This window comes from Pongo abelii, chromosome 9, assembly GCF_028885655.2.
Source record: "Pongo abelii isolate AG06213 chromosome 9, NHGRI_mPonAbe1-v2.0_pri, whole genome shotgun sequence".
Taxonomy (NCBI): domain Eukaryota; kingdom Metazoa; phylum Chordata; class Mammalia; order Primates; family Hominidae; genus Pongo; species Pongo abelii.
This window is the reverse complement of record NC_071994.2, coordinates 62,019,154-62,041,942: the sequence shown is the minus strand read 5'-3', so window position 1 is coordinate 62,041,942 and position 22,789 is coordinate 62,019,154. Positions and strand designations below refer to the sequence as shown.

Genomic DNA, 22,789 nt, shown 5'->3' with positions numbered 1-22,789 from the left:
GGTGAGTGAAGATGGAGTGGGGAAGTGTGGTTCCCTGGGGCTCTTGCCAGCCACCCACTCACCGGGCATGGTTCGTGGCCTAATTAGATCACATCAAAGTTCCAGCCTTCTCCGCCTGATTTACTGGTCTGGCCTTCTCACTGAGGTTCGCTTAATTAATTGGCAGTGGGAAATGTGCTGGATTTGGTGAAATTCATCTCTGTTGTGCAGCTTCCCCCTCCTTTCCTTCAACCTTGAAGAGGTTCATTAAATCCTGCACAGCCCCCAGCAGAGTTGTGGGTCTGGACAGGTCACTGCATCCATCCCAGTTGCTGCTGTGTCATGCCTGAGCCTTGCCGAGTTTGGGGGACTTGTGTGGTCATAGATTCAGTCATGGTCTCATTCATTCACTCATGGGAAGTCACTTCGTCTCTGCTTCTTCATTCCTTCTGTTTGCCAGTCAGTCATTCACTTACTTTTAAACTCACTCAAATTCCAGTGCTTTAAGAGGGTGAGGCAGGAGCATTGCATGAAGCAAGGGGTTCCAGACTCGCCTGGGCAACATAGCTAGACCCTGTTTCTTAAAAATAAAATAAAATAAAAAATAAGTAAACTCACTCACTCATTTGTTCTCTCATGAAGTCCACCACTAATTCACTCTATGAATTCCTTCTTTTATCACCGAAGCAGCCTATTACAGTGGAGAGACTGGGAACTTGGAAAATCAGGCAATCCTGGATTTGAATAGATTTTTCTCACTGTGAGCTTGGATATGTTATCCTGGGGGATTTGCTTAGCACAGTTCCTTGATCAGTAAAATGAGCCTATAAAATCTACCTCATGTATAGTAATATTATGCTTGGCACAGAGTAGGCAGTGAATAAATGGTGGCTACTGTGATTGTGGCAGGTACAATGCTAATCCCTGGGACTTTGAAAATGAATGGAAGGTTAGGGTCTGGTGGGGAAGGCAGGGCTGGCATGTGGGAGAGGGGCTGGCCTGGTCAAAGTTGCAGTGAAGTGCACACATGGAGAAGCTGGGTGGTGTGGGGGGGATGAGTCCTCACAGCCTTTCCCTTTAACAGACGAGGAAACTGAGGCTCCGAGACAGTGTTTCCTCAGTCATGAATGTAGAGCTTGGATGCAAACCTAAGTCTGGCTGGTTCTAAACTCCTGCTCTTTCCTCTGCTACCGGGGGAGAGTGGGTCCTTCTGAGGCAAGGACTACAGAGGACTGGGAGCCGGGTTTTCTGTGTTGCCCTGGGCAGGGGCCAGACACGGACACCCACCAAGCAGGGATGGAGACAAGATGCCAACACACAGCAAAGGCCTCTCCACAAGTGTCTAACAGGCATTTTGAGGCCCCATTCTTTCTTTTCAGAGCTGTCACGCGGAGGTCTGGTTCATCTGGGCTGCAGCCTCCCTGTATCCTAAGCTTCACGACATCTGTCCTTCCTTCCCTGTGTCCTCATCTGACATCACTCCTCATTCCCCACCCCATGCTGGGTTCTGGAGAAGAGACAGGCTCCCTGCCTCCCAGGATGGCTGAATGGGGAGAGGCCCAGCAGGACAGACAATGGTAAGGGCTGTCCCATGGCCATCAGAGGCTACAGGCAGGAGGCCCCACCTCTGGTGGGGTTGCCGGTGCAGGCAGCACCAAAGAGGCAATGAAGCTGGGCCCAGAAGGGCCAGGGAGGAGCTCCCAGGCAGGCCAGAGGAGAGCAGTCTTAACAAGGGCAGGGGCAGAGGGGATACCACAGCAGGGAGCCACCCCATGGGGCTCCAAGTCTTTCAGGGCCTTTGTGTTCAGTGAATTGGGGGAGCCCCAAGGAGAAGGCAGTGTTCTCTGGACCTCACTTGGGAGAAGACTGGAGGGAGAAAATGAGGGCCAAGGAGAGAATAAGGGCCCCATAGCCACACAGTCCAGCGAGAGCAGATGAACCCAGCCTGGTCAGGGTGGACTGCTGAGGGTGGCCTTCCTGGAGGACTGGAGCTAGCAAGGTGAACTGGCATTACCAATGTGGGGGACTGTAGGGTTTGGGGAAGAATAAAGAGAGGTGAGGGAGCAAGTCACTTCTCCTGTCTGAACCCCAGCTTCATCTTCTGTAAAATGGGACTACTACCTCCTTTATAGGGCTGCTATGGTGATGCAATGAAGCAATATGGGTGGGTCTTGCAGCAATGCTGCCTGTGTGGAGAAAGTACTCTGCCTGTGTCTGTTTCCTTTTCCTCCTCCCGTGCCCATTTGTCTCCACTTCTTCAGGCTGGTCTGGGGGAAAACTTCACATTGCCCCCAAAGGACCTGGTTATTGGGGATTTTGCAATGACCATGGCAGGGTGCCAGGTGCTCTGAGTGGTGAAAGGGAAGGTCAGGGCACTGCTGGTTCAGGGATTGTGGTTGGATGGGGCCAGGCCAGGATGGGGTTGGAGGGGGCTGGAGACTAGAGCTGGACTGGGGTCTATGGTCCAGATGAGGGGCTGGAGATGTTAGGGATAGGAAGCTACAGGTCTGTGGCCATAAGGATTGGGGGGGCACTCAAAGCCCAAGGCTCAGACAACCTCCAGGACAGTTCTGGTCATTGTCTTTTCCAGCCTTAAGACCAGAGATGGCCTCACTTTCAAAAGAGCATCCTTTTATTCTCACTCCTCCCTTTTATTTTATTTTTTCAAATAACGAGTTAGTTCACTCTGTGCCGGAGCCAAGGGGGGAGTTTAATGAAAATCAATACAGAAATTAAAGATGAGGGGAGAGCAGGGAGGAGGGCTCAATTTCAAGTCCAAGAAGAAAATCACCAAGGGCAAGAGCTGGAAAAACTGCTGCCTGTCTCCATGCAGCTCCTTCACACCCCACCCTTGTTTCCTGGGGCAGCTTCTTGGAATCAATAGGCCCTGACAGCTGAGGTGCTGGGCTGGAAGAGAGATGAAGACAGGGAGGCCTATATTGAGCTCTTGAAATCCCAGAGGCCCTGGGCAGGAGGGAGCGGGCTGCAAGGGGGAATGGTGGGGAGGCTCTGTGGCCCCAGCTGCTGTTTTACAGGAGTCTCTTTCCACTGTCTGCTCCCTGTATGATTGCAGATGGTCAGAAATAGTTAATTTTTGCAAAAAATAAATAAAAAATTCAAACAAGCAAAAAAACTCACTTTAATCAGTTTTTCTCACCATTATGCCCATTTGCTTTTCACAGTCATTTTGTAAGGAAGGCAGGGAGAGATGGTCACCTCCATCTTATTTACAGAAGAGCAGATTGAGGCTGGAAAGGATAGAGATACTGAGAGGGAGAGAGGCTGGACTGAGAACCCTGCGTTTTTGCTCCTAATCCTAAGTGCGCCCCCTGGTCCCATTAGGTGAATGGTGTCATAGTGTGCAGATCCCAAAGCAAAGCTACTACTTTCTTGCTAGAGTTGGTTCTAATATATAAGCCAGGCTGGATAGAGACAGAGGGGCTGTGAATGCAAGGCAAAAAAATCTTTGCTTAATTTGTCTTGCAATCCCTTCTTACCTAGGAATAGCTTTTAGAGAGGGGGAGAAAGAGAATGCCTCTGAATGAAGGTCGCAGATGCCTCTTCACCCCTCTTTGGCACTCAACCCATCTAGGATTATCAGCTTCCTCCACTCCTCACACCCCCAAACGCTAGCCTTCAACTCCCATGGGAATGGGCTAAGGCTTTGCAGAGAGGCCCAGGGTCCCAGGTTAGCTGTCTGTGCTGTGACTCTGGCTGACAGGCAGAGAGGAATTGGGGCTGGCACTGTCATTGTCACTCTTACCAGCCTTGCAAGGGGGCAGGGCCCATGACCGAGCCCTCTCAGAGGGATTGTGGCTTGTTCACTTTCAACATGCCAAGGCTCTTGTCTGTCTGTCTTGATGGCTGGGGTGGGGGCACTTAAGGAGGCCAGGATGCAAAGAGGCAGGAACTAAATCAGCCATACTGCCCCACCTGCCCTCTCCCCTTCTAACAAAGATCTAGGCTGAGATTATGGGCCAGTATTTTCCAGACTGAAGGAAGGCTCGGGGACTGTGCCTTTCCCGCCAGGTCCAATCTGAGTTTGGAGAAGGGATGGGGCTGCCAGGCAGTCCGGGTGCCCAAGTGCAGCAGTGGGTTTGCAGGAGCAGGCTCCATCCGCAGAGGCTCGGTGGGACCCCATGTGCTGTGCAACAGCGACCCCTGGTGGATAAGAACACCAGTGGCAGCTCCATCAGGCTGCCTGGGGTAGGCTTCTCCTGGGGCTGTTGAGGCTGGTGGTCTCTGGGCTCCAGGACCAACAGTCAGGGCCAGTGTGTGGGGCGGAGTGAGTGGGGGAGTAGGGGAGGTTTACAAATTCAGGGCAGTGAGGGCTTCTTCCTACTGAGCCAGGCTCCGATGATGTAGGCAAATCTTTCATTCCAACAGGTCTCTAATTTCCAGATTTCCCCAGAGAGTCTGTCCTGTGTGTTCTTGGAGTGGAAATCTTCCTAGGCCTCCTAGTTCCCACTGGACAAAATCCAATCCCTCAGCCTGGCACTGAAGGTGCCCTCTGAGCAAGCTGCCTCCAGCACATTGCCCCCTTGGTAAACAAGCCTGGTTTTGATGCCCAGCTCCACCACTTATTCACTGTGTGTGTGACCTTGCACCCATCTGAGCCCCATTTCATCACAGGTGAAAGTGAAGTGTCAATCCCTGCCTTGCAGGTTGTGAAGATGATACAAGTCAATGCTCCACAGATGTGAGTTATTTTCCCTTCCCCACCAAATTTCTCCACCAAAGGTCTTTGGGGCTTCCTTGCCTTGGAGCCTCTGCCTGTGCTGAGTGTCACAATGAGAGTTTCACCTCCACTGTTATCTCGCTCTAAGGCCTCCTCTGGACCTCCTTCCCGACTGTGATCCTCCCTCTTTGGTGCTCACACAGTATGTGGTACTGCTCTGGAAGCATATCCCACACTGCCTGGCCTCAGAACTCTGCCTTGGCTTCCCCACCAAGAGGTACTATCTCACCCACTTCTTTAGTCCATCAGGGAAGTGGTTTGCACACACAGGTGAATAATGTTTGCTATGGAACCAAATAAATACCATTTGAAGACTTCTGGTTCATTCTTCCTCATTGCAGATGAGAAAATAGAGGCCCAGAGAGGTGAAACCATGTGCACACCCACATTCCCGAGATCAACCACAGGGCTGAGACCAGAATGCAGAATGTCTGACTTCACTTGAAACAGCGTGGCAGGATGCTGTGATCAGTTTCAGACCCTGATGAGGGGTGGGAGTTGGGGGAGTATAAACATCATAGGGTCCCTCAATAAGGACAGAATGGAATTTGCCCTGAGCCCCTGATTGCATCACTTAGCCCTGGCAATTTGCACTGGCTTTGCCTGACTCCTAATTCTTATGGCCCTAAGCCCAAGTTCTTAGGTCTCAAAGAGACTTAGGGAGGTTGGTGGGCCAAGATGAGCTCTGCAAGTCAGCCTGAGATAAGTCAGATGAGTAGAAGCCCTTTGAGGCTGGCTATGTTCCCTGGGTAAAGTTCAGCAGGCTTGACGTTAGTGAAGAGATCCTGGGACCAGTTCTTCATTTGCCACTGATTTGCTAAGTGATCACAAGGAAGTTTTATAATCCCTATGAGCCTCAATTTTCTCATTTGATGGGATTCCTAGTTCTGCTGGTATCCTGTGGCATATGAAGTAATTTTGTGAGATATAATGTGATGAACAAAAGTTAGATGTTTAGCTGGCAGGGCTAGGAATTCTAGATGCCTGTTCTGTGGGTTTGGGTTGTGTTGAGTGGGTGGTGTTCTTCCAGGAGTTGTTAGAAGAGAGCTGGGCGCCTGTGAATTCTTAGATGGAGCTCTGCATTTGAGAGTTTGTGTGTGTGTGTGTGTGTGTGTGTGTGTGTGTGTGGTGGAGTGGGATGCAGCAGACTTAGCAGGGTAAAGTTGTTGTGCATCTCCTAGCTGGGCCCAAAGAATCTGGTGAGAGCAGAAAATAAATGAGAAGTCTGATGAAAACACAGTGCTGTTGCTGGGGAGAAGGGAAGCTGTGCTCACAGGGAAGCAAAGATTGCCTAGCACATGGAACAAGGTACAGAGGTGGCACTCTCAGTCACCCCTGAGTGCTTCTGGAGTGGGGCAAGTGCTAGTTTGGAGGGGAGCAGGGTAAAGGAGGTTGCTTGGGCTGGTGGGGTGGAGGGAGGATTGAGAGGATGATACACTGTGAAGGTTTAGGGTAGAATTTGGTAGGTAGGATCCACTTCCGGGAACAGTCTGGCACTGACAGTGCAGCATGGACAGTCGGCCAGCCCTCAAAGCCCAGAATGAGAACCATCACCCACCACCTGCTGCCGGCAAGTGATGGGTCCTCTGGTCACCCACAGAGATAAAGAGAGACAGGGAGAGGGAAGGAGGATAAGAAAAGGGGAAGAGACTTACGGGAGGAAGAGAAAGGGAGAAGAGCTGGAAAGACACAAGCACAGCTAATGGACAATCGATTTCCAAAGGAGTGTTTCATTCTCTCTTTGGGCTACTTCAAAAATACAAACCAAGTTATTTGGAGATTTGTAATAGCTGGACATGCAGTGCTCTGCTTGTGACCAACTTGAGTGTACCGTCCTCTCTTATTATGGTTTCAATTTTTATTTTCCTGATGAGTAATGGTTTTGAACACTTGTTCACATCCTTACTGGCCATTTGGTTATCATCTTTTGTGAAATGTAGGGCTGTCTTTTGCCCATTTTTAAAACACTGGGTTGTTTGTCTTTTCTTATTGATGTATAAACTTTGAAAAACACGTTCTACATATAAATCCTCTTAAGATACATATTATCAGCCTGTGGTAGGTTTTTTTATTCTCTTAATGGTGTCTTTTGATAAATAGAAATGCTTAATTTTGTTAAAATGCAATTTATTGACCTTTTCTTTTGTAGTCAGTGCTGCTTGCGTCCATTTAAGAAATCATTGATTTTTCCAAAATTATGAAAATATTCTCCTAATTTTCTTCTAGGAGCTTTATTGTTTTGACTTTAAAATTTTGGTTTATGATATATTTCAACCTAATTTTAAAATGGTGTTCAAGGTCAATTTTTTTCCCATATGGATACCCAGTTAAGCCAGCACCATTTATTGAAAAGACTATACTTTCAGCACTGAATTGAAGTGATACTTTTTCAGTTTTTTTTAGTGATACATGCATGAGTCTGTTTCTGGATTTTTTTTTTTTCCGTTCCATTAGCCTTTTTGTTCATCTTGTGCCAATAGAGCACAGGGACCCTATAGTCTAATACATTTTTCTATTTGGTAACATAAATTAACCAGCTTTGTTCTTCTTTAAGATTATCTTGGTAATTCTTAACTTCTTTGCAGTTTTATATACACTTTAGAATCAGCTTGTCAATGTCCACAAAAATACCTGCTGAAATTTTGATTGGGATTTTTAAAAATTTAAATTTTTGGAAATTGACATGGGTTTTTTTTTTTGGAGATGGAGTCTTACTCTGTCACCCAGGCTGGACTCTGTCACCCAGGCTGGAGTGCAGTGGCACGATTCTAGCTCACTGCAACCTCCGCCTCCCGGGTTCACGCGATTCTCCTGCCTCAGCCTCCCGAGTAGCTAGGATTACAGGTGTGTGCCACCACGCCCAGCTAATTTTGCATTTTTAGTAGAGAAGGGGTTTCACTGTGTTAGCCAGGCTGATCTTGAACTCCTGACCTCAGGTGATCCGCCCACCTCAGCCTCCCTGACCTCAGGTGATCCGCCCACCTCAGCCTCCCAAAGTGCTGGAATTACAGGCGTGAGCCACTGCGCCCTGCCAGAAATTGACATCTTAAACAATGTAGAATATTCTAATCAATGAACAGAGTACATCTCTAACTGTCTTTAATTTCTCTCAACAATGTTTTGAGTTTTTAGTGCTGGCATCTTGCACATCTTTTTTAGATTTATTCCTAGTTATGATTTCATGCAAATGTAAATGGTGTTTTTTAATTTTTATTTTCTGTTGTTGCTAACACATAAAAAATACAAATTTGATATTGTATCCAGTAATCTTGCTTGCTATATTTATTTACTGTTTTTAATAGTGTATAGATTCATTAGGGTTTTCTATGTACACAATTATGTCATCTGTAAATAATGACAGTTTTGCCTCTACTTTATCAATCCTTCTATTTTTGCATTTCTTGTCTGATTGCATTGGGCAGTATGGTTTTAAATGAGAGCAGTGATAATGGATATCTTTATCTTGTTACTGATTTCAGGGAAAAAGCTGTCAATATTTAACTTATTGTTTTATTATTAAGTATGATACCATTATTATTTTAAGGATTAAAAATGAGGCTCATAGAAGGTGGATAACTTGCTCATTTCACCAAGTCAGCAAGGAGCCTAGGCTTTTCTCGCTCTGAAGGTTGTGCAACTTCCTTGTATTACAGATATCTCTAGAACAGTGCTGCTCAACTCAGGATGTCCATGAGAGTTACTTGAGGAGTTTTTTTTTTTTTTTAATACTTTAAGTTTTACAAACTAATGATACCCCCAGCACTTTAGGAGGCCAAGGCGGGCAGATCACTGCACTCCAACCTGGGTGACAGAGTGAGACCTTGTCTTAAAAAAACAAAAACAAAAATAAAACCCTAATGATACCAAGACTCCACCACAGACCAATTAAATTCAAATTTCTGGTGGTAAAGTCTGGATATCTGTGTCTTTAAGACTGTCCTAGATGATTCTAATCATCTAAGAACCAGGCTAAGGACCACTGATCTAGAAGCAGGTTGGGTACAATTCAGATCCCAGCTGTGCCCAGTAGTGCTTTGCTGAAAACTTGATATTTTCTTATCAGCACATGCCTAGTAACCCTAGCCCAAAGGGAAATCCACCCTCAAAGCGCCTTCAGAGCATCTGTTTGAAAATCAGCTATAAGGAAAATCATCTGCTTAACAGGGAAATTATTTACTCTATATACTCTTAAGTTATTCAATCCATAACTGCTTTCCACCTTAATAACCCATCCCTGCTTTCTCTGCCTATATGTCTCTCTCTCTCTCTACCTCACTGACTTGCCTGCCAAACTGGTTGTACAATCCCTTTCATTCATTGTTTCATTCCATATTCCATATTAATATTTGTATTTTTCCATTTAGCTTTTAACTAAAGATTCTTGTTTGACATAGCAAAGGAAGTTGAGTGCTAGGATATATTAGTTTGGAGGAGGATAATATTATCATCCTGAAGGCCTGTTTTAGCTTCTGTAGCTTTCTATGGAGCTCTCAGCTCTATCACCACTCCGTAAAACAAATACCTCATTGTATAAAGGGAGCCTTTAATTAACCTCTTAGACTGTTACAGACGTCATCCTGAACCTTGTCCCTATCTGGTGTACAGTCCACATTAGCATTCTGCCTCTGACCCATGGGTTTATTTATTCCATGAAATGCTTTGCCCTTTCCCTTGGTCTGTCACTTGTCTTTGCTTCCTTGGACGTGACCCTTGCTCCCCTTTCTGATTATAATTGAATTTGCCCTCTAACTATACCCTGGACAAACAGGTCCATCCTGCCTAGACCAATGAGCAGGATTCCAGTCACTTTGTGATTCCCACTTATCATGTATTTTCCTGCAGCCTTTGAGGGGTCTGGAAGGACAGAAAGAAAGAGAAAATTTGAGCATCTCTAGGTCACTCTCCTGCTCCTATGGCTGTATTTTCAGTGCATTCCTATGATTCTGTTTAATTGTTACAATCCAGAAACCAACTCTACCTCCTTTTCCTTAAAATTAAACACATAAAACAAAAACAAAAACAACCTCCCTAAAAAACAAAACTAAGAAGAGCAGACTAGCACCAGTGAGATATCATGGGCCTTTGTATATTAGCCTGTGTCCTTTAAATATTTGCATAAAAACCACCACTGGTGCTTTTCCAATAATCAGTAGGAGAATATTGCCTATAAATCTGATATGATGTTTACTGTACACTTTGGGTTCTTTAACTGCAAAAGTTCTGCTATGGTTTGATTGTGTCCTCCAAGGTTCATATGCTGGAAACATAATCCCCAGTGCAACTTTGTTGAGAGCTGGGACCTTTAAGAAGTGATTAGGTCATGAGGGCTCTGCACCCATGAATAGGTTAATACGGTTATTTTGGGAGTGGGTTAGATATCTTGGATGTGGGCTCTTGATAAAAAGATGAGTTCAGCTTTATGGCCCACCCCCAATCCTTTTATGCAAGATCTCTTGCCCTTCTGCCTTCCACTACAGAATGACACAGCAAGTGGGCTCCTCAAACTTGGACTTCACAGCCTCCAGAACTGTAAGAAGTAAATCGATTCTTTATAAATCACCCAGTCTCAGATATTTCATTATAGCAGCATAAAATAGACTAAGACAATTTCCATGCTCTTCTTCCCACTCCCTGGGAAGAATCTCAGCATTCGCCAGCCCCTTCTCTATCCAGACTCCAGGTGCATCAGCTCTGCTGCCCAGATGATGACCAGGCCAGGCCATCCTCATCACCACTTGCATGCCCGCCCATGAGGAGAGTCTGGCTTCAGGCCCAGACCCATTCCATCCCATGTAAAATCTAATTATCTATAAGTGCTTCCAGCAGCAATTTCTTTAGGGATGTGAAAGTGCTTTGATTAGATTGTTCTCTTGGCATCATTAAGTTTACAACAAGGGATGGGAAGTGGGTGATTTGGGGATGGAGACTTTCCTAAAATGGGACTTGTGTTTGGGGCAGCTGGCCTCAGGGTGGGCTACTCCTGGGCCCATCATGGGAACTAAGCTGAGCAGCCCCTGCTCACCTGGCCTTATCACCAGCCTCTCCTCTTCTCCCCAGAGGCCCCAATGAGGGAGGCATGGGACAACGAGTGAGGAGGCCAGAATTGGAGTCCTGGCCCTGGCATTAACTTGCCATGTGGCCTGGGTAATCTCATCTCCTCCCTGGGCCTCCATTTCCTCATCATTCAGCCCATACTTCATCATTAAACTGCTGTGTGTTAGGCCTCAGCTGGATGCTGAGGACCTAGGGAAAATTTGGTATAGGAGCTGCCCTGAGTAGCTCAAATCTACTTGGGGAATGTGCATGTTACCAGATGAGACCATCTAACTTGATAGGTGTTCTTGCTGAGGTCAGACCACAGTGATGTGGCAATGGGGAGAACAGAGATGACCTCTTCTGGGTGAGGCAGGTGCATGCATGTTCACAAAGGAAGTGACATCTGACCAGCTCTGAGAGGGGAGCAAGGAGGGAAAACAGGGAAAATGACCACTTCAGCTTTAAGTGAATTGGGTTTGAGGTGACTGTGGAATATCCAGGCAAATTATGTTTGGAATTAAGTATAAAATGATAAGATAGCAGTTTGGAATGTAGATGTAGATCTCAGAAAAGAGGGCTAGGTTTAGGGGTCATTGTAGCAAGTCACTGAGGCAACTTGGATTTGGGTGCCTTTGTCTGATATGGAGTAAAGCGGGCTGGCAGCAAAACCTGGTATATGCCAGTTGAGATGAATGCAAAGGAGGAGAGGCCAACAGAGCAAATGGTAAAAAGTGGTGAGCTAGGGAGGAGCCTAAAAGTGTGGTGTCATAAAGTCTCAGCAGGAGATCAGGGCAAGATGGAGAGAACTGGATTCTCAGGAGCAGTGGAGGTTACAGGGAGGTCAAGTGAGAGAGGAACTGATTGACTGAGATTTGCATCAGACAATTTCTCAAATCCTTTTTAAGCATATAATTTCTCTCTCCCCTCTCGATCTCACTTTCTCTCTGTCTCATTCTCCATTTTCTTGTTGCTGTGTGTCTTTGTGTCTTCATCTCTATCTTATTTATTTCTGCTTCATCTCTGTGTCACTGCCCAGGTCAGCACCTATCACAATGTAGGTGCTCAGGAAATGTTTATTGAACTATAGAAATGCAGGGATAGTACTGATTTTCTCTTTATTCCCTTCTGAGGAGTTGCAATTATTCATTGCATTGTTCCTAGTTAGGAATCAAAACAGAAATCACTTCCATTTTAAAAGTCCTGGTTCTGGGCTGCATGACTGAAGGATGTCTAAACAAGTGGTTAAACTTTGGGCCCCAATCCAAAGAGCTGAGGTTCCTGGTGGGGTCTCAGTTCCAAAAAGCGTGTGCAGAAAGGACTTCTGGAGAGAAGCCCAGTGAGGAGGCTGGGACAGGCAGAAGTGGGGTGAGCCTAGGATTCAGGGCCCCAAGTCTAGGAATCACCAGGAGGGGAGGGGATGATGGTGCCACCATGTGGCAGGCACTATACGTGCAGTCTCTCATTTAATAATTCCAATGGTCCTCTGAAGTTGTTACTTTTAGGCCCATTTTATAAGGAGGAAAAAAACAACCTATGAGATTGGTATTATTCCGTTTTACAGATAAAAGCTCAAAGTAGGTGTATTAGTCTGTTTTCACATTGCTGTAAGGACATACCCAAGACTGGGTAATTTATAAAGGAAAGAGGTTTAATTGGCTCACAGTTCCACAGGACTGGGGAGGTCTCAGGAAACTTAACAATCATGGTGGAAGGGGAAGCAAATACATCCTTCTTCACATGGCAGCAGCAAGGAGAAGTGCAGAGCAAAGCAGAGGGGAAGCCCCTTATAAAATCATTAGATCTCATGAGAACTCACTCACTATCACAAGAACAGCATGACTCAATTACCTCCCACCAGGTCCCTCTCATGGCATGGGGATTATGGGAACTACACAGTTCAAGGTGAGATTTGGGTGGGGACACAGCCAAACCATATCAGTAGGTAAGAAAATTGTTCAGCTAGTAAAGGATAGAGGCAGGATTCAGACCTAGGTAGGCCTAATTCTAATGTCTGTGCATGTTCTGATGCTACAGGAATTGCCTCAGGTGCTGGGAAGCCCAGAACCCAGTGGTGTGGGGTGCTTGAGTGGCCTCCTACTATGGTGAGCTGGGCTGTGCAAGAGCTGCTGAGATGGTAATGAATATGAAGATCAACTTGCTGGCAGCAGACCAAGTGGCTGGTCAGCTGCATCAGAACGAAACGCTAGGAAAATTTGGCCCCTATGAAAAGATGCTAAACAGGCAATTCATAGTAGAGGAGATCCAACTTGCAAAAAACAAAATCCAAAACAAACCAAATCAAAGCAAAATAATGATATTAAAAGTCTCTCAACCTCATTAGTAAGTGGAAACATGCAGGTTAAAATACAATTTTTATAGCCATAAAATTGGCAAAAAATTTAAAAATCTGCCAGTAGCAAGTATTGGCAAGAATCTGGTGTTCAGTGTGATTATGCATTGCTGGTGGGAATAAAAGTTACTACTATCATGTTGCAAAACAATTTGGCAATACCAATAAAGCTAAAGATGCGGAAACACTGTGCCCTAGGAATTCCACTCCTAGATTGGGATCTCTGAAGAAACTGGCACATGTTCACCAGAAGACATTTAGAAGAATATTATAGCAGTACTGTCCATTATAGCAAAAACTGGGAAGCCACTCAGACACCCATCGACAGGAGAATGCATAAATGAATTGAAATTGATTTATATAATGAAATACCATACAACAGTGAATATAAATGGATCATAGCCACATGCAACAACAAGAAGAGGTTTCATAAACAAATACTGACTGGAGAGAAAAGTAAATTGCTATATTCAGCATTATACCATTTATGTCAAGTACAAATCTTGTAAAACTAACAGTGGATACGTGCAATAAACCTCTGAGGAAAACAAGGGAATAATATGCATAAAACTCAGAGTAATGGCCCATCCAGCAGGAGAAATCAGAGGTATGAGATCATGAAAGGTGTGCAGGGGACTTTCTTGATTTTATTTCTAGAACTAGAATTTTTGGATATTAGGCATATACATTTACACGTACAGGTGTTCATTTTATTATTTGTTAAAACTTATTATCTCTCTCTCTATATATATATATGTACATATATATATTTCCCTTTTGAAGGGATAATTAGTGAGTTACCAAAAGAGATCTGAAGCATATAAAACAAATTACAAGGGAAGCAAGACGATGGGCAATTGGCAATTGTATAGACAACTCCACACATCCTCTGGAAACCAAAGGACAGTGAAGAAATCGGGGTCTACATCAGAATGGGGTCACTTTCCTGGGGTCAAGAATCGATTTAAGTTCTCATATTGGCTGTTTCTCCAATGCTATCTTTTCCTATAATTGCTTTTGCTCACAATAGCTCCTCCATCTACAACGCCATTCCTTTAGCTTTGCTTGTCTAAAGTGTGTCCTTAAGCATTAGGTCAAATTTTACTTTATTGTATTTATTTCCCACTTACTAAAAGCCTACTACATGCCAGACCTCGAGCAGCCAAGAGTTAACAAGCTGTGGTCCGCAGGCTTGCAGAGATGGCAGGGGTACTGGGGAGCAGACAGACAAAGGAGCAGAGAATCACACTGTATTAGTGCTCCTCTGAATTGCTGGCACATGAAAGTCAGCTGTGGAGCTGTTAAAAAGCAGATTCTCAAGCCTCCCTGGCAATTCTGGTGGAATAGGTCTGGGTGGGGTACAGGAACTTGCTCTTAGGAAACTCTCACTAAATTTGATGCAGCTGGTCCACAGACCTCACTTGGAGAAACAGGGCCTGTTGGTGTGATAAATGTGACAATGATAGCAAAGGTACTTGGGCATGGGAGACCGAAAGAAGGCCACGTCTCCCACCTGAGGTGTGGACATTAAGTCAGGGTAGCCTCCAGGAGGCCCCTCTGTAGAGCATCTTCATTTGTAATTTGTAGATGTGAATCACCTCCCCCACTGCAGTGGACACTGTTCCCAGCACAAGGCTTGGCATGTAGTATATGTCAGGGATGTTTTATTCAATGGGGTTTCAGAGCAGCAGTCTGGACTAGGGAGCAGGCCTGGCAGCCAGGCCTTGGGTGGCAGCAGACCCTGGGGACCATCAAATCCTTGGCCTCTCTGGTGTGTTCAGATTGGCCTATCTCCAAGCATGTGTTGGGGATTAGGGCAAGTTACTGGTTTGGGTCCGACTGGTATTCACATCTGAGCTGCAGACCAGGATAGCATCTGCAACCATGTTGAGATGAAGGAGACGGGATTGATTGAGACATTTCCCCACTAATGATCCTATAGCTTCTTAGCAATGAGCTTGATCTGTGCTGGAAGGAGGAAAGGGATAAAAGCCAGATGGGGTAAGAGGTTTCTTATGTTGGCAATAGGGCTGCTTCCTGCTTCTAGCCCCCGCTTCCCTTCCCTTTTCTAGGCCCAAACGAGGCCTCTCTCTGAAGGCCTGTTAGTTAAACACCTGGCATGAGTCCAATTCTGCCAGGGACTGCATGGCTGCTGTTTGTTCCCTTTTATTAAGCACATCCAGGTGAGTTTTATTGTGGACAGTTCCCTGGGCTCCTGTTTCCACATTTGTCTCCTTTGAGTCTGAGATTGCCAAAGGCTTTCACAGCTAATGGCCCTTACAGCTCCCAAGAGCCTTTTAAGGGAGGCACAGAACTCAGTGGTGATAATTAGTCAAACAAAATGCAGACGTCTAGAGGCCCATTGGAGCTGAGTGGCAGGAAGACGTAGGGACAGAAGCCTCAGGTCTGTGGCAGGTGTAGGGAATGAGCACGGGCTGCTCCTCACCCCACCTCTCCTGTTCTTCCCCTGCCTCATCCCTACCTCCCACTCCCAACCCGAGAAGGACTTGGTGCTTGGTGGCATGGTCCCCAGGCAGGCTGGTGTCCAGGGCATCTGAGGGGCTGCAGTAGCACTGCAGAGCTAACCTTGACAAGCTCCTGCCCTCTTTTTCTCCAGCAAGTCTTGTGTAATGACTCCGATGGAGGCTGAGGTCTGAGCTCAGGTGCCACTTCTTAGGAGGCAGCATAATATCCTGTTCAAAACCTGGGTTTTGACACCAGACCATTTGAGTTTGAATACCAATCTAACTGCTTTTAAAGTTCTTGATCTGGGGCAAGTCAATGAACCTTTCTGTGACTCAGCTTTCTTGTCTGTAAAATGGGAATAATAATACTGACCTCAGAGGGTTATTGTAAGGAATAGATTGTGTAATAACATGTGCACTCTATAGAATGGTACCTGGCACACTGTAAGCACATGGTCAGCAGAAGCTGTTATGCCAAGAGCAGGTCTGACCTGGGCAGAGCTTGGAAACATGTTCTTATCTGGCACTAATGTCCCACCAGTTTCAGATTTGCAGCTTACTGGTTGGGCACAGAAAGCAAGGCCTCCAGGGAAGCAGCCCCATTTCTATAGTGGAGGATGGTGGAGGACAAGATAGGGAAGGAAATACTAAGCTCATCCTTTTGCTAAATATGAGGAAGGGAGGAAGAAACCAACATTTCTTGAGCATCTCTTCTAGATCAGGCATTGCCTGCTTTACCTCTTCAATCCCACAACACCCTGTTGAAGGGTGAGGAAACAATCTCAGAGAGGGTAAGTGACTAACGCCAAGTCACATAGCAAGGAAGAGGGGATTGGAGGTTGGGGATGTGAGATTTCTAAGTGACTGTTCTTTCTATGACAATTTGCTGTGGTGGATGAACAGGGTCCTGCCTCTGGACACTTGACTTGATGTCCGCTATCTAGGAGGCCCATGGAAGGTTACTGATCTCTGCTGGACTCAAAGGAGAGGCCTCCAGGTGCCAGAATTTGAGTCATTATGAGGGCCTTATCACTGGATTGTCCCTGGTTCCACATGGGGTCCTGGGCTGTTCTGGGAAGCCAGAGCTGGCTTCTATGTACTGGGGGTTGAATCTGTATCTGTCTCATTAATGTCATGGGCAGTGGTGTCCACCCAGGATGCACAGGGGAGCTCCTTCTCTCCATCTGCAGGTGGATGGTGTTCTGTGCTTGGCCGACATCCTGACTGACGACAGCCACTCAGAGGCCACACGGGCTGAGGCTGCGGCTGTGGTGGCCCAGGTCACCTCCCCACACCTGCCCGTCACCCAGCACCTCAGTAGCTTCCTGGAGAGCATGGAGGAGATTGTGACAGCCCTCGTCAGTGAGTCACCCTGGGCAGCGGGACCACTAGGAGAGAAGGCCTTGGCACAGTTGTCTGCAGAAATAGCCAGGAAGGCCTTCCCATCTGCCACTCATTGCACCCCAAATATCTCCTGCATAGATTATCATATTTGCTGAAATCCCACAATTAATGGATCTGAATTAGGCTTTGATGAGCTCTATTGTCAAGAGTTTCCTATTAAAATGTGTGTGGCTCTCTGAGAAGCAACCTGAATTATTGTCAGTTTGGGATTCATTGGCCTTTCAGAAGGGAGTCCAGGAGAAGCCCCAGAAAGGAGTGGGGCCTCAAATTTTGACATTCAGATACTCAGATTGAGAGACTCTGATAGGCATTTTTCCTAAAGTCTCAGTCCTTGTACCCAGGGACTATGGCAGCAATGACTTGGGAAAATGGTTTCTCAGAGAGCACCAGCCCACCACAACCTGCTGCCTGAAAATCCCACCGTTGGTCTCAGATCATGGGGCCTTGAAAGCATTGACTCCTCTAGGTTCACCTATTCAAACATATGTATCCCCAGCAGGAGAATCATAGATCTGTATCTAAAATATGCTCTTTTCTTAGTTTTCCTTTGCTAAATTATAGAAACTGAAAGGGCTGGTCTGGATAACAATCCCCGGGGAATTTTTTGTGACCCACCTCTTTCTTTTAAAAGTGCTAGTGGTGATCTATGTTTCTATTTCTCTGTCACTCTCTTTGTATCTGTATCTAATTGAAATGGAATGAAATTTAATTTCATCAGAAAATTTAGGATTAGCTTGGAGTCACCATGCCAGGGCTGGGAATATCTGAAATAGCACGAACTTAGTGGCAACACAGAACATTGGGCAAGGAGTCAGAACCCTGGGTTTGGACTCAGACTTTTCACTCATCCATTCAAGTGGCTATGTGCAGCAAGCCTGTGCTGGTACTGTGTGAGATCCTGCCACTCACTTCTTACCATGTCACATTGTAAAACCCACTTCACAATTTTCGTAATATAAACAAGACATTGCAACTTGTTTCTCTCAAGGGTCCTTCTAACTCTAGAATTTGGAGATCTGCAAGGACTTTGCACATAGAAGACATCAGTTAAGTTGAGTTTATGGCTGATTCTAGTCATGGGGGCAGTGACACTCACAGGTCAGTTTGGGAGAAATCAATTTGCCAATGTCCACATTTATTCAAAACTGAAAAAACATGGAAGCCCATTGTTGAAAGTCTTGGCTCGAGGGAGCTCAAGAGACCCTACAGTTCTAACCATACTCTCTAGGTGAAGAAATGTAAGCCTAGAGGGGTTAAGTTACTTTCCCAAGGCCACAAAACAGCATTAGGACTCACTTATGCCAGGAGTCTCATATTCAACATCCACCAGAGCCCAGTAAGAAACATAAATGAGTTGAAGAGAGCCAGGTGGAAGACTAAAGGTGTTTGAGTCCTGTGTCAAATTGAAAAGTCCATGCACTGTCTAAAGGGGTGGTCACTGGTAAATTTCAGTTGATTATTACCATGTGGGAAAGGCATAGACTTTTAAAGATAAGACAAAAATTGTAAACTTCATAGAAAATTTCTCAATTTATAAACATTATTAAATAAACAAAAGTACATGTAGTCCAAGTGACCTTTCACTATTGTCATATATTCATTCCTGCTTCACTGTCCAGGCTGGGTTTCTCCCTGAGCCAAGGGGTTTTCCTATTTATTTCATCCTGATGAAGATGCGTTGTATAGTCCACTCTGAGATTCAGCAGATATCTTCTGGGCAGGAAGCCAGAGCTCTGTTCTTTGGTGGGAAATAGCCCTCCAACTTCTTGCCATTCCCTGGAAACATTTATAAATGAGTCACTGGAATCCTCAATTTAATTTTCCTAACACATCCCAGGTGACTCAGACTGTAGTTCAAATAAATGTGCAGCAAAATTAAAAGGCACTTAGGTGGTTGTGTTAATAATTGCTGTGTCGGCAGCAATAGCAACTGAATGAGAATGAGGGGGAGTGTTAGGACCTAGAAGGAATCTTACAGCAAAATGGGCCGCTGAGCTCTGTAGACTCACCCAAAACCGTGGATATAGGGAGGTGGCCTGGAAGGGGCTGGGGACTCCAGTGATTTTCCCAAAATCAGAGGATAGGGCAATCATTGGATAAAGGGAATCAGAGTTCTTAATACCTTGGCTAATCTGTTGTTCCAGTCCTGGGTGGTTGGATCAAGAGTTTGACTTATCTAATGGTCAAACCTGGGCTGTGGGGAGCAACATTGCCCAGAGGGAGGCATTACCCTCCTGATAGAACCGAAACCCACGTCTGTGGAAGCATTGCTGGGAATGAGTCAGAGGCTGAGAGACCAGAAGCAACTTGGAGTGTAGAGAGAATGGGGACTTTGGAGTCAGGCAGACCTGGATTTGATTCTAGCTTCAAACAGTTACTTACTGGCCATAAGACCAGGAGCAAATCACTTAACATTTGAATCCTCAATTTCTTTATTTACAAAATAGTGATAAAAATGGGATTGTTGTAAGGATTAAATTATGTAATGAAGTAAAAAATATGTACAGCAGTGAGTAAACACTCAATAAATGGTAGCTGCTGCTACTACTAGCTTCTCTAAGATTCAGCTAGTTGTAAATGTGGACAATCATTTTCTACTTTGAGGGTATTCAGAATTTAATGGCACAGTGCAAGGCCCACTGCAGGTGTTTGACTAATGTTATTGGTAGAAAAAGGATTTTACTACTAAAACTAAAAGGTAGGGATCAGAATGTGCATTCACAGGTAGGTGCCAAGAGGTGGCATTTGCTTCAGAACCTGAAAGTATAGACTGTCTGGAGGCAAGAACTAGGGATCAGGATAGAACACAGCTCAATTTTGTCTCCCAAACTTTCTTTCTCTCCTGGGACTCTTTTTCTGAAGTATGGCCTTGCCTCCTGTGGTTTTGTGAAGGTGTTATCAGTAGGAGAGGGCCTGGACCAGAGAAGTACCTTGATTGGTAGTCAAGTTGGAGCTGAGGGCCAGACGTCAGGTCCACTGAAATGGGGGAAGCACCATGGATAGAGCCCATCTATGCCTCCTCCTGAGGTGGGCGTCCATTCCAGATTCTGTGGAGCCCATGGGGGATGTGTCAGGTGGTGGAAGGATAAGGTCACTCTGCTCCTTAAAGGCCCTTAGTACAATTACAGATGGTAAATGGGGGAATTTGGTTAGGGCTAAGCTAGGACCACTAGGACTAGAGATAAAGAGCCTGACATTCAGGAGCTTGGTATAGGACTTTCTTGCTGCCAGATGACCCTTATCCTGGGACCAAAAGGAAGCACCGAGACTCTGTTGATGGCAGCTGGAGGGGTATAGTCTCTCTGTTTCACCTTTAGTCTCTTCCTTAAGGCAAGCTTAGCAGCAGGCTAGTGTGCATTACCGGAGACACACATGGACTGGGAGTTCCTTCCCGACTCACAGGCTTTGTATCTCTTTTTCCTTCAGTGTAGAATATTCTGTTTCGCCAGGTATTTTTATGACTGGCCCCTTTCTTCCCTTAAGGTCTCAGATGTAAAGTAACATTCTTAGGGACACCTTTTGTTGCACACCTCAGCGGACCACTAGTTATTCTGTCTTAGCACTTGTTTATTTTCTCCCTCATATTTATCAGACTTTGTAATTATGCATAGTAATTTTTAAAAGCTTATTTTCTCTTGCCCACTAGTAGAGTGTGAGCTCAACAAGGGCAAGGACCTGACCTGTTTTGTTCACTATGCCATCCCAAGACCCCAGTGGCACCTGACACATAGTGTTCATTCAATAAATACTTATTGGATGAAGGAGTGAGTAGAATTACACACCAGGTTTCAAATCCCATTTGCCACCTGGGTAGATAGATACTGTTGCCTCTCTAGTAGCCACTTTCCTCATCCGTAAAATGGGTATTATAACACCTGCTCAAAAGATCTCCCAGAGGTATCGTGCAAACCAAATGAGACAACTGATATGAAAACACTTGGCATGGAAGTTATTTTCTTTCTCTTTGCCATCCAGAACTGTGCCAAGAGGCCTCATCAGGGGAAGTCTTCCTACTGGCCTCTGCGGCCCTTGCCAACATCACGTTCTTTGACACAATGGCATGCGAGATGCTCCTGCAGCTGAATGCCATCCGTGTCCTCCTGGAAGCCTGCAGTGACAAGCAGAGAGTGGACACGCCTTACACTCGGGACCAGGTAAGACGCCCAGAAGGCACTGAGCCCAGGGCCCATAGCCATGAAGACAGAGGTTAGGAGGCCAGCACTTAGTTTCTGAGGCAGGGGAGAAAGCATGGGAGTCCTGTTAGTTTTGTATGCTGTAGGAAGGCAAATATTCTCTATGTTTCTCATTGACTTTGAAGCCTCTCTATGAGACCTCCTACCCTCTTTGCCCATCCCATTATGAGCTTTACATGCTGCAGGAAGGTAAAGGAATATATTTTCTGTGTCTCTCATTGACCCTGAAGCCTCTCTATGAGATCTCCTATCTGCTTTGCCCATCCCAACCACTGTAGGGCCTTCCTCAATCTCTATTCAGATTGCCTGTTCTGGGAGGCAGAAAGACCCATGGAAGGTGCCTAGACCTCCTCTGAAGGTCTGTGTCCTGGTCATGTTGGTGGCCATCTGACACTGAACCATATAGTGAACTGCTCCCCTCTTTACCTCCATGAAAAACAGGGGCTTGGAGCAAAACCTTCATTCGGGGCCTCAGCCTCTGCATCAGTCATAATTGTCTTTGTATATTTGAGCTCCATGAAAGGTTTTCTTTGGTAGAAAGGGGGTTTTACTACTAAAAGTGTTTGAAAACATAGAATGGGGGTATTTTAAAGGCTCTTTGAACTCTGATGTTCTAGAATTTTATCCTATTTCACCTCTGGCCACACTTGGCCTCCCACATCACCACCAAGGAGTAGGGGTGGTAGATTAGGTGGTCTCTGTAAATTCCTCCCAGTACCTGAGCTCTAAGTTACATGATCCTCTCATCCTCAACTCAGCTTATTCCTGTCTGCATTTTAGCCCCTACACCATCACCTCTTCCCGGCTTACCTCTTAACTGAAGCTGCTTTGGTTTCTGTTCCATGCCAGCAGCTCCAGCAAGGCCTTCCCTGATGATTTCGGCCTTCTGGAATTGCCTCTTTTTCTTAGAATTCATACCTCACAATGCAGTGTTGACTTATCTAATGACGTTTATTCCTCTTAATTATTTCATGTGATTTTCTTCCTCTGAGGGCATGATCCATGTTCTGTATTTCCCTAGGATTTTTTAAGGCCTCTAGCCTAGAGCTGGTGCCCTTGGTGAAGTTCCCCAAACTTTGTCAGTTATTTCTTATCCTTAGAATCGCCTGTGAAAGGACAGCTGACCATAGAAGCTCCTATTTGGAGATAATTTTCTAGTATCTAAGCATTTGCGTATGAGGGTTCTAATAATACTGTGACACTGGTGATATTTGCCCCATTTTATAGATAAGAATATTTTGGCTCAAGAGGATGTCCCCAAAATTAAATGGTTGGCAGGCAGCTAGCCAGCATTTAAATGAGGATTAAATTTAAATCCTGACTTAGACCTTGATCTTTGACTCTCATTTGCTGTCATCTTTGAAGAAAGAAGGTAGTGCAGCTGTTGAACCACAGACTGGGTGTTGGTCCTGCCTGGGCCATTTATCAATTGAGTGACATTGAGCAAGTCAAAGGCTCCTGGGTGTTGGGTTTTCGCATCTATTAATTGGGACATGAATGTCTATATTGCAGGGTTATTATGAGGGTGAGTGTAATAAGATATGCAAGGACCTGATATAAGGCTTAGCCCCTACTAAGTTCTTAATAAATGGTGAATATCATTACTTTTTAAACCTGATGCTCT

At 45.5% G+C, this 22,789-nt stretch overlaps 1 protein-coding gene across 4 annotated transcripts in view; it reads left to right on the top strand.

The window, feature by feature from the left end:
* INSC (INSC spindle orientation adaptor protein) overlaps positions 1-22,789 on the top strand; it is a 137,209-nt gene that overhangs the window by 94,847 nt on the left and 19,573 nt on the right. For all 4 annotated transcript variants that reach the window (XM_054525924.1, XM_002822000.3, XM_054525925.1 and 1 more), the window contains 2 exons: positions 16,759-16,930; positions 20,948-21,126. In XM_054525924.1, the coding sequence (XP_054381899.1) occupies positions 16,759-16,930; positions 20,948-21,126 (351 nt within the window). The remainder of the gene's footprint in view (positions 1-16,758; positions 16,931-20,947; positions 21,127-22,789) is intronic.